This window comes from Coregonus clupeaformis, chromosome 13 (assembly GCF_020615455.1).
Source record: "Coregonus clupeaformis isolate EN_2021a chromosome 13, ASM2061545v1, whole genome shotgun sequence".
NCBI classification, from domain to species: domain Eukaryota; kingdom Metazoa; phylum Chordata; class Actinopteri; order Salmoniformes; family Salmonidae; genus Coregonus; species Coregonus clupeaformis.
Window position 1 is genome coordinate 45,111,792 of NC_059204.1, and position 15,509 is coordinate 45,127,300.

The 15,509-nt window shown below is 41.2% G+C and overlaps 1 protein-coding gene across 2 annotated transcripts in view; it reads left to right on the forward strand.

Moving 5' to 3' along the window:
• LOC121579587 (GDNF family receptor alpha-4-like) overlaps window positions 1–14,973 on the forward strand; it is a 116,594-nt gene extending 101,621 nt beyond the window's left edge. The window contains exons 5-8 of one of the 2 annotated variants that reach the window (XM_041894311.1): window positions 10,065–10,174; window positions 10,460–10,594; window positions 11,038–11,189; window positions 12,845–14,973. In XM_041894311.1, coding sequence (XP_041750245.1) covers window positions 10,065–10,174; window positions 10,460–10,594; window positions 11,038–11,189; window positions 12,845–13,042 — 595 coding nt within the window. In that variant the 3' untranslated portion in view covers window positions 13,043–14,973. The remainder of the gene's footprint in view (window positions 1–10,064; window positions 10,175–10,459; window positions 10,595–11,037; window positions 11,190–12,844) is intronic. The other variant, XM_041894312.1, reaches the window with a different exon arrangement.
• The last annotated feature ends 536 nt before the right edge of the window (window positions 14,974–15,509 follow it).

The following is a 15,509-nucleotide window of genomic DNA, read 5'->3' on the forward strand; positions in this document are numbered from 1 at the left end:
TTCTGAAAATGATGTTTTGCAAAGGATGTGATTTGATTGGTGTTAAGCCAAATCCAAACTGGCCTCCCTTGGGGGTTGTTTTGCTGCTGATATTTTATAATTGTTTTATTAAGGGAAACTAAATGCTTGCTGGCATCAGTCAATCAAATGCTACGGTGGCAACATGTCATACTCTTTTGGTCCAGACGAGCATCAGATACATGGGCTACACATACTGAGACAGAGGGGCACTGATTCCCTCACTCGGATGATTTCTCTCCGGTGAGATTCAGCCACTTGCGAATGGACGGAAAATTATGAAAACACAGGAAGAGACGAAATATCAATTATTTTATCATTTTGATTGGTCTAAGATTTGGCGAAGCCTGATTTCCCTTGGCATCCATGAATACACCCCACTGATTACAGCCTGAATTCAAAATGGATTAAATATATTTTTTTCTCACCTATCTACACACAATATCCCATAATGACAAAGTGAAAACATGTTTTTTGAGATTTTTGCTAATTTATTGAAAATGAAATACAGAAATATCTAATTTACATAAGTATTCACACCCCTGAGTCAATACTTTGTAGAAGCACCTTTGGCAGTGATTACAGCTGGTTGTCTTTCTGGGTAAGTCTCTAAGAGCTTTCCACACGTGGATTGTGCAATATTTGCCCATTATTCTTTAAAAGAAAATTCAAACTCTGTAAAATTGGTTGTTGGTCATTGTTAGACAACCATTTTCAGGTCTTGCCATAGATTTTAAAGTAGATTTAAGTCAAAACTGTATCTCGGCCACTCAGGAACATTCACTGTCTTCTTGGTAAGCAACTCTATTGTAGATTTTGGTGAATTAATCTCCCAGTGTCTGGTGGAAAACAGACTGAACCAGATTTTCCTCTAGCATTTTGCCTGTGTTTAGCTCCATTCCATTTATTTTTTATCCTGAAAAACTCCACAGTCCTTAACAATTACAAGCATACCCATAACATGATGCAGCCATCACTATGCTTGAAAATATGGAGAGTAGTACATTTTACATTTACATTTTAGTCATTTAGCAGACGCTCTTATCCAGAGCGACTTACAGGAGCAATTAGGGTTAAGTGCCTTGCTCAAGGGCACATCGACAGATTTTTCACCTAGTCGGCTCGGGATTAGTACTCAGTAATGTGTTGTGTTGGATTTGCCCCAAACATAATTTTTTTACATTTCAGTCATTTAGCAGACGCTCTTATCCAGAGCGACTTACAGTTAGTGAGTGCATACATTTTCCATACTGGCCCCCGTGGGAATCGAACCCAGCATTGAAAAAAGGCGCCATGCTCTACCAACTGAGCTACAGGAGTATGTATTCAGGACAAAAAGCTCATTTCTTTGCCACATTTTTTGCAGTTTTACTGTAGTGTCTTGTTGTAAACCGGATGCATGTTTTGGAATATTTTTATTTTGTACAGGTATCCTTCTTTTCACTCTGTCATTTAGGTTAGTATTGTGGAGTAACTACAATGTTGTTGATGCATCCTCAGTATTCTCCTATCACAGCCATTAAACTCTGTAACTCTTTTAAAATCACCATTGGCCTCATGGTGAAATCCCTGAGCGGTTTTCTTCCTCTCCGAGATGAGGTAGTCATTCAAAAATCATGTTAAACACTATTATTGCACACAGAGTGAGTCCATGCAACTTCTTATTTGACTTGTTAAGCAAATTTTTACTCCTGAACTTATTTAGGCTTGCCATAACAAAGGGGTTTAATACTTATTGACTCAAGACATTTCAGCTTTTCATTTTTAATTAATTTGTAAACATTTCGAAAAACATAATTCCACTTTGACATTATGGGGTATTGTGTGTAGGCCAGTGACAAAAACATCTCAATTTAATCGATTTTAAATTCAGGCTGTAATACAACAAAATGTGTAAAAAGTCAAGGGGGGTGTGAATGCTTTCTAAAGGCACTGTAATCGGAGTACTTTCAGTTACTTTTAGATTACTTTGCCCTTAAGAGGCGCAGGTTAGCGTTTTTCATCATGAATCTTGTTCTGGAGTCGGCCCTGCAGAGTGGTCACTAGCTAGCACAGACACAAAGTCATCAAATCAGATGATTTTAAATGTAACCCTAACCTTAACCACACTGCTAACCCTAATGCTTAACCTTAAATTAAAGCAAATTTTTGTTTTCCTTAATTTTTACAATACAGCTAATTTTGACTTTGCAGCTGGCCCATCTAGCGGAATCAGTTCTGCCTTAAGGAGAAGACTCATCCCAATAAACGTCAACCTTCTCAAGAGGCATTAAAATAAGAAAAATATATATTACCAAAGCGACTTACAGTCATGCGTGCATACATTTTTGTGTATGGGTGGTCCTCTGTAGCTCAGCTGGTAGAGCATGGCGCTTGTAACGCCAAGGTAGTGGGTTCGATCCCCGGGACCACCCATACACAAAAATATATGCACGCATGACTGTAAGTCGCTTTGGATAAAAGCGTCTGCTAAATGGCATATTATTTATTTATGAACGACATCTATTGCAGGATAAATCAATGTTAGAGTTTACATAGTTGGCCATAAATGGATGTTGCATTTTACTTTATGGTTTGGTTATGTAGGCTTCTACTACAGATAATAATAGGATTAGGCTATATCATTACATAAAACAAAAAACAGAGTGTCAGATTTCCAGTTAATTTAATATTCCTTGATCTTCAAGAATACGACTTGGAAATATGGAAATATAGATATAAATATAGCCAAACTGTTTCATCTGAGTATAACCCAAAAACGAAGGACATACAGTGGGGAAAAAAAGTTTTTAGTCAGCCACCAATTGTGCAAGTTCTCCCACTTAAAAAGATGAGAGAGGCCTGTAATTTTCATCATAGGTACACGTCAACTATGACAGATAAATTGAGATTTTTTTTCCAGAAAATCACATTGTAGGATTTTCAATGAATTTATTTGCAGATTATGGTGGAAAATAAGTATTTGGTCACCTACAAACAAGCAAGATTTCTGGCTCTCACAGACCTGTAACTTCTTCTTTAAGAGGCTCCTCTGTCCTCCACTCGTTACCTGTATTAATGGCACCTGTTTGAACTTGTTATCAGTATAAAAGACACCTGTCCACAACCTCAAACAGTCACACTCCAAACTCCACTATGGCCAAGACCAAAGAGCTGTCAAAGGACACCAGAAACAAAATTGTAGACCTGCACCAGGCTGGGAAGTCTGAATCTGCAATAGGTAAGCAGCTTGGTTTGAAGAAATCAACTGTGGGAGCAATTATTAGGAAATGGAAGACATACAAGACCACTGATAATCTCCCTCGATCTGGGGCTCCACACAAGATCTCACCCCGTGGGGTCAAAATGATCACAAGAACAGTGAGCAAAAATCCCAGATCCACACGGGGGGACCTAGTGAATGACCTGCAGAGAGCTGGGACCAAAGTAACAAAGCCTACCATCAGTAACACACTACGCCGCCAGGGACTCAAATCCTGCAGTGCCAGACGTGTCCCCCTGCTTAAGCCAGTACATGTCCAGGCCCGTCTGAAGTTTGCTAGAGTGCATTTGGATGATCCAGAAGAGGATTGGGAGAATGTCATATGGTCAGATGAAACCAAAATAGAACTTTTTTGGTAAAAACTCAACTCGTCGTGTTTGGAGGACAAACAATGCTGAGTTGCATCCAAAGAACACCATACCCACTGTGAAGCATGGGGGTGGAAACATCATGCTTTGGGGCTGTTTTTCTGCAAAGGGACCAGGACGACTGATCCGTGTAAAGGAAAGAATGAATGGGGCCATGTATCGTGAGATTTTGAGTGAAAACCTCCTTCCATCAGCAAGGGAATTGAAGATGAAACGTGGCTGGGTCTTTCAGCATGACAATGATCCCAAACACACCGCCCGGGCAACGAAGGAGTGGCTTCGTAAGAAGCATTTCAAGGTCCTGGAGTGGCCTAGCCAGTCTCCAGATCTCAACCCCATAGAAAATCTTTGGAGGGAGTTGAAAGTCCGTGTTGCCCAGCGACAGCCCCAAAACATCACTGCTCTAGAGGAGATCTGCATGGAGGAATGGGCCAAAATACCAGCAACAGTGTGTGAAAACCTTGTGAAGACTTACAGAAAACGTTTGACCTGTGTCATTGCCAACAAAGGGTATATAACAAAGTATTGAGAAACTTTTGTTATTGACCAAATACTTATTTTCCACCATAATTTGCAAATAAATTCATTAAAAATCCTACAATGTGATTTTCTGGGAAAAAAAATCTAATTTTGTCTGTAATAGTTGACGTGTACCTATGATGAAAATTACAGGCCTCTCTCATCTTTTTTAAGTGGGAGAACTTGCACAATTGGTGGCTGACTAAATACTTTTTTCCCCCACTGTAACTAAAATGCTTGCTAGCCTAACTTCCTCTCAGGGGCAACAATGAACGAGCTAAGTTAGCTAGCTAGTTAATGTGAGTCTACTAGGCTACATCTAGGCTACATATTGAACTTCAATCATCTCAGGCCAGTGGCACAATATATTCATTTATGGGTAGATCAGAATTGCCGTCATAATCTTTGGCCTGTACAGAGAATTAAGTCAAAACCACATCCAAATCCCCATCTCCATCCATGGCTTAGGAGAGGGACAATTTAGCAAGCTAGCTACAACAGGACATCAACACAAGCAGACCAGAAACAGACACGTTTTTCTGAAAATGATGTTTTGCAAAGGATGTGATTTGATTGGTGTTAAGCCAAATCCAAACTGGCCTCCCTTGGGGGTTGTTTTGCTGCTGATATTTTATAATTGTTTTATTAAGGGAAACTAAATGCTTGCTGGCATCAGTCAATCAAATGCTACGGTGGCAACATGTCATACTCTTTTGGTCCAGACGAGCATCAGATACATGGGCTACACATACTGAGACAGAGGGGCACTGATTCCCTCACTCGGATGATTTCTCTCCGGTGAGATTCAGCCACTTGCGAATGGACGGAAAATTATGAAAACACAGGAAGAGACGAAATATCAATTATTTTATCATTTTGATTGGTCTAAGATTTGGCGAAGCCTGATTTCCCCTTGGCATCCATGAATACACCCCACTGATTACAGCCTGAATTCAAAATGGATTAAATATATTTTTTCTCTCACCTATCTACACACAATATCCCATAATGACAAAGTGAAAACATGTTTTTTGAGATTTTTGCTAATTTATTGAAAATGAAATACAGAAATATCTAATTTACATAAGTATTCACACCCCTGAGTCAATACTTTGTAGAAGCACCTTTGGCAGTGATTACAGCTGGTTGTCTTTCTGGGTAAGTCTCTAAGAGCTTTCCACACGTGGATTGTGCAATATTTGCCCATTATTCTTTAAAAGAAAATTCAAACTCTGTAAAATTGGTTGTTGGTCATTGTTAGACAACCATTTTCAGGTCTTGCCATAGATTTTAAAGTAGATTTAAGTCAAAACTGTATCTCGGCCACTCAGGAACATTCACTGTCTTCTTGGTAAGCAACTCTATTGTAGATTTTGGTGAATTAATCTCCCAGTGTCTGGTGGAAAACAGACTGAACCAGATTTTCCTCTAGCATTTTGCCTGTGTTTAGCTCCATTCCATTTATTTTTATCCTGAAAAACTCCACAGTCCTTAACAATTACAAGCATACCCATAACATGATGCAGCCATCACTATGCTTGAAAATATGGAGAGTAGTACATTTTACATTTACATTTTAGTCATTTAGCAGACGCTCTTATCCAGAGCGACTTACAGGAGCAATTAGGGTTAAGTGCCTTGCTCAAGGGCACATCGACAGATTTTTCACCTAGTCGGCTCGGGATTAGTACTCAGTAATGTGTTGTGTTGGATTTGCCCCAAACATAATTTTTTTTACATTTCAGTCATTTAGCAGACGCTCTTATCCAGAGCGACTTACAGTTAGTGAGTGCATACATTTTCCATACTGGCCCCCGTGGGAATCGAACCCAGCATTGAAAAAAGGCGCCATGCTCTACCAACTGAGCTACAGGAGTATGTATTCAGGACAAAAAGCTCATTTCTTTGCCACATTTTTTGCAGTTTTACTGTAGTGTCTTGTTGTAAACCGGATGCATGTTTTGGAATATTTTTATTTTGTACAGGTATCCTTCTTTTCACTCTGTCATTTAGGTTAGTATTGTGGAGTAACTACAATGTTGTTGATGCATCCTCAGTATTCTCCTATCACAGCCATTAAACTCTGTAACTCTTTTAAAATCACCATTGGCCTCATGGTGAAATCCCTGAGCGGTTTTCTTCCTCTCCGAGATGAGGTAGTCATTCAAAAATCATGTTAAACACTATTATTGCACACAGAGTGAGTCCATGCAACTTCTTATTTGACTTGTTAAGCAAATTTTTACTCCTGAACTTATTTAGGCTTGCCATAACAAAGGGGTTTAATACTTATTGACTCAAGACATTTCAGCTTTTCATTTTTAATTAATTTGTAAACATTTCGAAAAACATAATTCCACTTTGACATTATGGGGTATTGTGTGTAGGCCAGTGACAAAAACATCTCAATTTAATCGATTTTAAATTCAGGCTGTAATACAACAAAATGTGTAAAAAGTCAAGGGGGTGTGAATGCTTTCTAAAGGCACTGTAATCGGAGTACTTTCAGTTACTTTTAGATTACTTTGCCCTTAAGAGGCGCAGGTTAGCGTTTTTCATCATGAATCTTGTTCTGGAGTCGGCCCTGCAGAGTGGTCACTAGCTAGCACAGACACAAAGTCATCAAATCAGATGATTTTAAATGTAACCCTAACCTTAACCACACTGCTAACCCTAATGCTTAACCTTAAATTAAAGCACATTTTTGTTTTCCTTAATTTTTACAATACAGCTAATTTTGACTTTGCAGCTGGCCCATCTAGCGGAATCAGTTCTGCCTTAAGGAGAAGACTCATCCCAATAAACGTCAACCTTCTCAAGAGGCATTAAAATAAGAAAAATATATATTACCAAAGCGACTTACAGTCATGCGTGCATAAATTTTTGTGTATGGGTGGTCCTCTGTAGCTCAGCTGGTAGAGCATGGCGCTTGTAACGCCAAGGTAGTGGGTTCGATCCCCGGGACCACCCATACACAAAAATATATGCACGCATGACTGTAAGTCGCTTTGGATAAAAGCGTCTGCTAAATGGCATATTATTTATTTATGAACGACATCTATTGCAGGATAAATCAATGTTAGAGTTTACATAGTTGGCCATAAATGGATGTTGCATTTTACTTTATGGTTTGGTTATGTAGGCTTCTACTACAGATAATAATAGGATTAGGCTATATCATTACATAAAACAAAAAACAGAGTGTCAGATTTCCAGTTAATTTAATATTCCTTGATCTTCAAGAATACGACTTGGAAATATGGAAATATAGATATAAATATAGCCAAACTGTTTCATCTGAGTATAACCCAAAAACGAAGGACATACAGTGGGGAAAAAAAGTTTTTAGTCAGCCACCAATTGTGCAAGTTCTCCCACTTAAAAAGATGAGAGAGGCCTGTAATTTTCATCATAGGTACACGTCAACTATGACAGACAAATTTAGATTTTTTTTTCCAGAAAATCACATTGTAGGATTTTCAATTAATTTATTTGCAGATTATGGTGGAAAATAAGTATTTGGTCACCTACAAACAAGCAAGATTTCTGGCTCTCACAGACCTGTAACTTCTTCTTTAAGAGGCTCCTCTGTCCTCCACTCGTTACCTGTATTAATGGCACCTGTTTGAACTTGTTATCAGTATAAAAGACACCTGTCCACAACCTCAAACAGTCACACTCCAAACTCCACTATGGCCAAGACCAAAGAGCTGTCAAAGGACACCAGAAACAAAATTCTCATTTTGTCTGTCATAGTTGACGTGTACCTATGATGAAAATTACAGGCCTCTCTCATCTTTTTAAGTGGGAGAACTTGCACAATTGGTGGCTGACTAAATACTTTTTTCCCCCACTGTATTAGCCTACTCTGTTGTTTATGAATTTGTAGTCATTGAGGACTGATTGGGCTCATTGCTTCGAGTTGAAAAATAAATGCTGCTTTCAAAATGGCATGCTTTGAGCACAACCAAAAGTGCTATTTGTATGTGAAAAATGTATGCCATATACTGCATTTGCTATAGGCGTATTGTTTGCGTTTTTGTTGGTGACACTTTGATATCTCGATAATTTGCAGCTGTTTAAGTCTATCAAAAGTGCGCAAGTTTGAGCATGTGTCCATTAGGCACATGTAAAAAATTATAATAATCAGCATGAATTAGATTGAGCAATAAAAGCCCTACTCGCGGTCTTCTTAAATTAAACTAGTTTTTGACAGTATGGAGCACAACACCACGGGGGAGTTTAGAAGGGAGGAACTCCCTTAAACATTTATTCCATAGGCTGGGATCCGCACTGCAGCTGTTCCAAGAGCGCATTTTTCACTGGCTGTCCACTAGTCGAAAAAAGAATGATTGATAGGTAGCTTAAACTAGAAGTAATCCTAGAAGTAATCATCTAGTTTTTCAACGTTTTGGAACTTTCAGATAGAAATGTGCTATGTAGAACAAACATGTCTCTTTGACATGTTGAATAAGGAATAACATTGGCTCTATTCATGGAATTTCCATATGCAACGTTCGAGAACGTTTTGCAACTGAACGTGGCCCAGGTAACATTACCAGTAGCCTCAATGCAAACATTTGGTGGCACAGAAATAAATGAAAAGGGATAGCAAACAATTTATTGACTAAATTCCTCTTGCCACTACACTACATCACACTGGGTAAGTCACTTTATTTTAAGTTATTGTGGACCCAGTAACTCAGACTTGAGCAATTGGACCACAACTTCAGCACTGGGACTCCGACTTCAGCCATAGGGAATCGTGACTCGACTCGTGACTCGATGATTGGTGACTCTGACTTGGACTCGGTCTCGGGCACAGGGGACTTGGGACTCGATTCGGACTCGAGGTTTAGTGACTCGACTACATCACTGGGTGAAACAGTCATTAACTCCAGTTCAAAGTCATTAGCCCCCGTTCTACTTTTGGACATCAATGTGGCTGCAGTGTCTGTGGAACGTTTATAACAATGGCAAAGTCACAACCAAGTGATGGAGGTGCAACCCACACTACTTTGCCAATACTTTGCGGCACCTTCTGGTGATTGTGCTACTCTTTCTCTCTCTCTCTCTCTCTCTCTCTCTCTCTCTCTCTCTCTCTCTCTCTCTCTCTCTCTCTCTCTCTCTCTCTCTCTCTCTCTCTCTCTCTCTCTCTCTCTCTCTCTCTCTCTCTCTGCTCTTGTATGTATCTGTTTTGTATGTAATGTGCAAAATCTATGTAGGCTGAATTAGGAATTTACATGGCCAGATAATTCTTATATATTCTTATATATATTTCTGCTGTTGGGAAGAGAATAGGATGTTATGCAGAAAAATACTGTATGTTGGTAAGACAATGATATGTATGTTTGTGCACATGGAAGTGAGTGTTTTATGTTTACTATAGGTTAATGACGCAATACAAATGTGATGTGACTAAAATGTGACAAAAATGAAAGGACATTTAGTTAACAAAAATGGCCCACTTTTTTCGTCATTTTGACAATAACTAGACTAAATCATTATTCAAATGGCAAAAATGTATCTAAAACTAAATTATATATAAATCTAGAAAAGAGTGCCAAAATTAACACTGGTTCATAATAATGTTGCAGCACCTCCAGTCTCATCATGTTTCGGATAAATGTTTTTAAAATGTGTATAAAATAAGCATTGCGTGTGTTAACACTAAGATTCCAAGGTGTAAGGTTATCTTTCTGTAGGCTTTCATGTGCTGTGGATTCTGCCTTTCGCTAGGTACTAAATCTCAAAAACATAATTGTAAAGGCGCCCTCAGAAAATTACACCGCTGAGTTGCCAACCCAGTATTGGCACCTGTTTATAATTATGTTTGTCTCCCGTGTGTGTTTGGGCGTGTTTGTGTGAATGTGTGTGTTGGTGTGGGTGTCTGTCAGATCTCGGCTGGCTGATTTCCAGCACAACTGCCAGCCCTCGTCCCACTCTCCCTCTGGCTGCATGAGAGAGAGTGGAGCCGTCTGCCTTAAGGCCTACGCCGGACTCATAGGTGAGCTGGAGAGAGAACAGGATCGAGGGGGTGGAAGAAATGAGATGGAGGGAAGGGATGGAACAGTGATTAACAACACAAGGAAGAAACAATGGTAGAGAAGGAGTGCTGAGTTGTCTCCAAGGGCCTTTTAATCAGATCATTGTTGTTAGCTCTTGCTAACCCCAAGGTATAGGCAGGCACTCATTTCATTGCCAAATGCCTTGTTTGGCTTTGGATCAAACGTTCCAAGTTCGTATTGAAGTCAGGCCTGCTGACACATCTCTATGAAACAACCTCCTCCAGGCACCATCATGACCCCCAACTACGTGAACAATATCAGTATGGACGTGTTCCAGTGGTGCAGCTGTGAGGGCAGTGGGAACCAGTGGCAGGACTGTCTGCGCATCCTACACATGTTTGACAGCAACGTCTGTCTGCGTGAGTAATACTCCCTCAACTGCCCACAATGACACCCCCTACAGCAATAGCCCTGGTCCTGTGAGCCCACTTGAAATCAACAGATCACACAAATAGAGTAGCGGGCGCTCTCTAGCCCAGTAGCCCTAGAGAGCTGCCTACTTGTTCTGTATGGTATACTCTAGCACTTAATTACAATATTGATTTACAGCAGTGTTAATTGAAACTGTTTCATTCACATCTGATTCCCATATTGCAACTGAGGTGAATAACTGAATGATTGCCATGCCTTGAGGGTGCAATGCCCAGTTGATTAACGAATTCATGGCTACTATGAATAATTCAATGTTCTGAGGACATTTGCATCATCAGCAGTGGGTATAATGGTGATGATGTAGATGATGATAATGCTGATGATAATGTGGATGGTGGTGATAATGATGATGTCTGTTGTTGTGTCTCAGGTAATGCTATCAGTTATTTGGGTGGCTCATCCCCTCGCCCTGTGGAGAGCACTACTCTGCCACCTCGTCGCCATGCATCTGCCACTCCCTCCCCTCGCATCTTTCAGGACAAGGTCAATGTCAACGTCAACATTTTATCAGAACGCAACAGCGTGAGTTTAAGTACTCTTCATTGCCTCACCAAACCCAGACTACCTAAATACTGTACAGTAACTTAAAAACAATGGTGGACAAAAAGCTTGTTCCTTGGGTTTTTCTAAAGTAGGTTCTCACTGGGATGCTCTGTGAATTGCATGATGACCCACGGTGTGACATGAGCGCCAACAGAGCTGCCTGAGTGTCAAAGCTCATGCACAGAACTGACCTGAGATATACTCCCAACACATGTGACTCAACACAAGGCTCACTGTCACAGTCAACACATTACTGTGGCATTGAACTAGACCCAGCACCTCCCTTTTTACCGTTACTTCCCTTTATTTCTCCCTATCTCTCTGTCCCTCTCCCTATCTCTCTGTCCCTCTCCCTATCTCTCTGTCCCTCTCCCTATCTCTCTGTCCCTCTCCCTATCTCTCTGTCCCTTTCCTTATCTCTCTGGCCCTCTCCCTATCTCTCTGTCCCTCTCCCTATCTCTCTGTCCCTTTCCTTATCTCTCTGGCCCTCTCCCTATCTCTCTGTCCCTTTCCTTATCTCTCTGGCCCTCTCCCTATCTCTCTGTCCCTTTCCTTATCTCTCTGGCCCTCTCCCTATCCCTCTGGCCCTCTCTCTATCCCTCTGGCCCTCTCCCTATCTATCTGGCCCTTTCCCTATCTCTATCTCTCTGGCCCTTTCCCTATCTCTCTGGCCCTTTCCCTCTCTCTGGCCCTCTCCCTATCCCTCTGGCCCTTTCCTTATCTCTCTGGCCCTCTCCCTGTCCCTCTGGCCCTTTCCCTATCTCTCTGGCCCTCTCCCTATCCCTCTGTCCCTCTCCCTATCTCTCTCTCTCACTCACTGTGTGTGACGATTAGCCGGAGGTGTTTGCAGTAGGGAGCATCAATCCTTTTGTGTTGATATTCATTTATTCACACCCATCTGTCTCCTCTCCCCCTTTCTCTTGTCATCCTAATCCCTCTCACTCCCTTTCTCCTCTCCTCTGCTACAATCCTTTACACCGTTCCAATCCTTCCCTCTCTTCTGTCCCCCTAACCTCTAAGCCTCCCTCCCTCTGAGTGCAGGTTCTAGATGTTTCTCTGTAATACACTTATTTTCTTCCACTTTTTTCTTCTCACTTTGTTGATCCTATTCTGTGACCAAGACTCTCAACTTTCTTTCTAATAATAAAGATGCTGACACCTTTGGGTTCGGAATTCAACACCTACGTTGAAAAGCAACTTTTAACGCTGAGTTGCTTTTTTGTCTGTCAGGAGGCTCATAACAGTCCACCTATTACACGTAAATAATGGATCGTTTTAACAAGCCTATTTATTGCCAAGATGTTTCATATTTACACCAAGCAGATACACTATGGACTATATGTGATAGTTCATTACCTGCAAATTCCATTCGCTCTATTCAGGGGCGCAACTTTCACTGAAATTGCATTTTTGTCCCCCCCAGTTTTATCATTGGAATGTGATACAAAACGAGGCAACGGTGTGCTTTAGGACCATGCGGACGCCTACCAAGCGGTCGGGCAGGTTGTTTGGAGTGTTTGTCCGACTGGATAAAATAAAAATAATAATAATTATGCCCCCCCCACTTCTAAAACCAAAGTTGCGCCCCTGGCTCTGTTTGAATTCTGAATGATCACATTCCCTCTCTCTCTCAGGTGGAAGACACTGAAGAGGAAGAAGAGGAGGAAAGTCAGGAATTCAACGTTATCCCTCAATATTCGGAGAAGGGGAAGTCTAGTGTGGGCTCCGGGGCCCGAGGGGGCCATAGAGGAGCGGCAGGCCAAACAGCACCCATGCTGCCCCTGCTGCTGCTGCTGCCCACTGCCATGCTGGGCTGGGGGTGTCAGGGTTAACGAGCCCCCCTACTAACCCCCCTTACGCTCAGCTACAGTATCACATTCACTGGGTCACCTCCACCATGGCAATGAGATAGAATGGACTGATGGGGAGACTTAAGGCTGAGGAAAGAACGACCACAAGAAGGAAATGGACATTCACTCCTTTCTTCTATGGCACTCTGTTTTACATTACTTTCTTTCTTTCTGTTTTCCTTTCTTACTTTCCAACAATCTCTATCTTTCCTCTCCTGCTCCGACTACTTGTGATCTGTTTTAGTAGTCATAGCTGCCCATCGCTTTGCTCCTCTCTCACATCAGTAGACATAGTTGAACAATATCTGTGCAGATAAAAAAGTCAATGGCTGAATTAATAAGGTCTGTCTGGATGAATGAATGTGGCTGTCTGTCCAGTGCCTGTCTCAAGATTGGGTATCCAGCTCCACTCTCCCTCTTCATGAGGAGCTCATCGCCCAAGGCCAGTAACAGCACTTATCTCAAAGAAAACATCACCAATGATTGGTGGAACCATGACAGTTCATTCCTTTGATTTTTGTGCCATGCCTCACCTCACCTTTTCTCTCTCCTTCATTATCTTCCTTTCTTTCATCATCCCTTGGATACGAGGGTTGTTGGGCAAGCTACTCTGTCTGTGTTGTCTTTGTGATAAGCCAAACAACTAAATAAAATATAGATTGAGGGATGATGTACCATAGAGACCTCTGTTGCTCTCCTTGTTTGCACCCTCTTCACCACCTCAGACTAGATGCCACGACCTCTCTAGTTCGGACACCACTTATTCTCAGCCTTGAGGAGGAGGTCTGAGAAACCCACCATAGGCACAATAATGAGACCAAATTCTAATAATGACGATGGCAGAGGAAAACAACATACGCAATAAAACATGAAATCAGATGGCTCAGCGGGCAGGTGCTGTGGCCGTTTGGGTTTGGGCTCGGGGGAGATAGGAACCAATTTACTGCTCTCTGTGGTTCACAAGTGCTTTCTGTCCCTAGGTTTTGTTATAGTTTTGGAGAGACAATATCACACTTAGCCATCCCTTTGCTGCCTGTGTTTGAGTAGGGAGAGAGTGAGGAGATAGGGAGGGAGAGAGGGGGTACTGTAGAGCCTCTGGCAGCTCTGATCATTGAGCGTAACATTGAGCCTCTTTCTCGCTGACTGATAAATCTTTTGCTGATGTTCATGTTTTTTTTTCTTGCATTGCTCATTTTCTTGTGAACTTGCTAAATTAACTCCCACCTGAGGGGAAGTAGGCAAAGGGGTGTTGGTGATAGTTAAAGGGGGAAACTACTCTACTGTGGAATTGTGTACGTGACTTGTATTCATCGACTTCTTTCCCTTCTAGAGCGGGATGTTAGATCTGACTCATGTTCTCACGGGTAATACATGATACTAAAAAGAGATAAGTATTTACTGGGCATATTTGCGCTACAGCTCTTTGCGTCATCGCCACCAGTGAGGGAAGTAGCTGGGACTTCATTCTGAGTATTAATTAAGCAGGCAAGATGGCATTATTGCAGCCTAACACCCTCGCCAATCTGGACAGTGACGTTCATGACGACTGTTGTCCTTTTTTAATAGGCACTGTCATTTCTCACTACCTGGCAATGGATCCTTATGCTAGTGATCATCAAAGTGAGTGACCGCACAAGAGATGATGTGAGAGCGGCAAGCATTGATTTACACACAGAAACAGCCTAAATAAATATGAGCATAAGCCATACAAGCGAACAGTAAGATGGAACGTGCGTGCCAACTCTAAATGTATCACGTTGGTTTTGTTTGTACATCTGTATTCACACATATTTCCCCCCATGGCCAAATGGTTTTATTAACATCCAAAGATGTTAGTGCTGGTGTTAGTGCCATGATGGTTCTTTTTGAGGTCGGTTCGGTTTCGATTAGATTATTTAAAAAATAATCATGGTTTCAATTTCTGTTTCAATAAAACATTTTAAACATTAAATGCACTATGCATTATGTGGGTTGAATGCTAGAACACAGAATAAAACAATTCATAAAAGTCACATGATGGTAGTGACTGTCCATTACTGCTGATCACTTATTAACCATAATTTATTCACATTACTTTGCTTTAATAAAATAGTTGTTTTATTATTTCATTCCAAGTCCTTATCTCATCTCTATAGAGCTGCTGCCTATGCTGTCTGACAAAATCACTATTTTAGTAGTTCTTCAAAGTAAATAAGGCATACTTTTATGACTGCTGAATACCAACTATCAATCACTTAGACCATGTATTTTCATGTAGAGATACCTCGCAAAGCAACTGCTTTCCATCCCTCTCGCACGTTCTCTCTTCTCTCCGTCTCCATAAACGAGGTCTCAGTGTCTGATCCACACAGACCGAGACAGGACAAGTAAGCGGACGCGCAATGGATGCTGGTCATTGTAGTTAATTACCACATTTTCTGTGCTAAACTATGTAGAATATTGGCCTGTT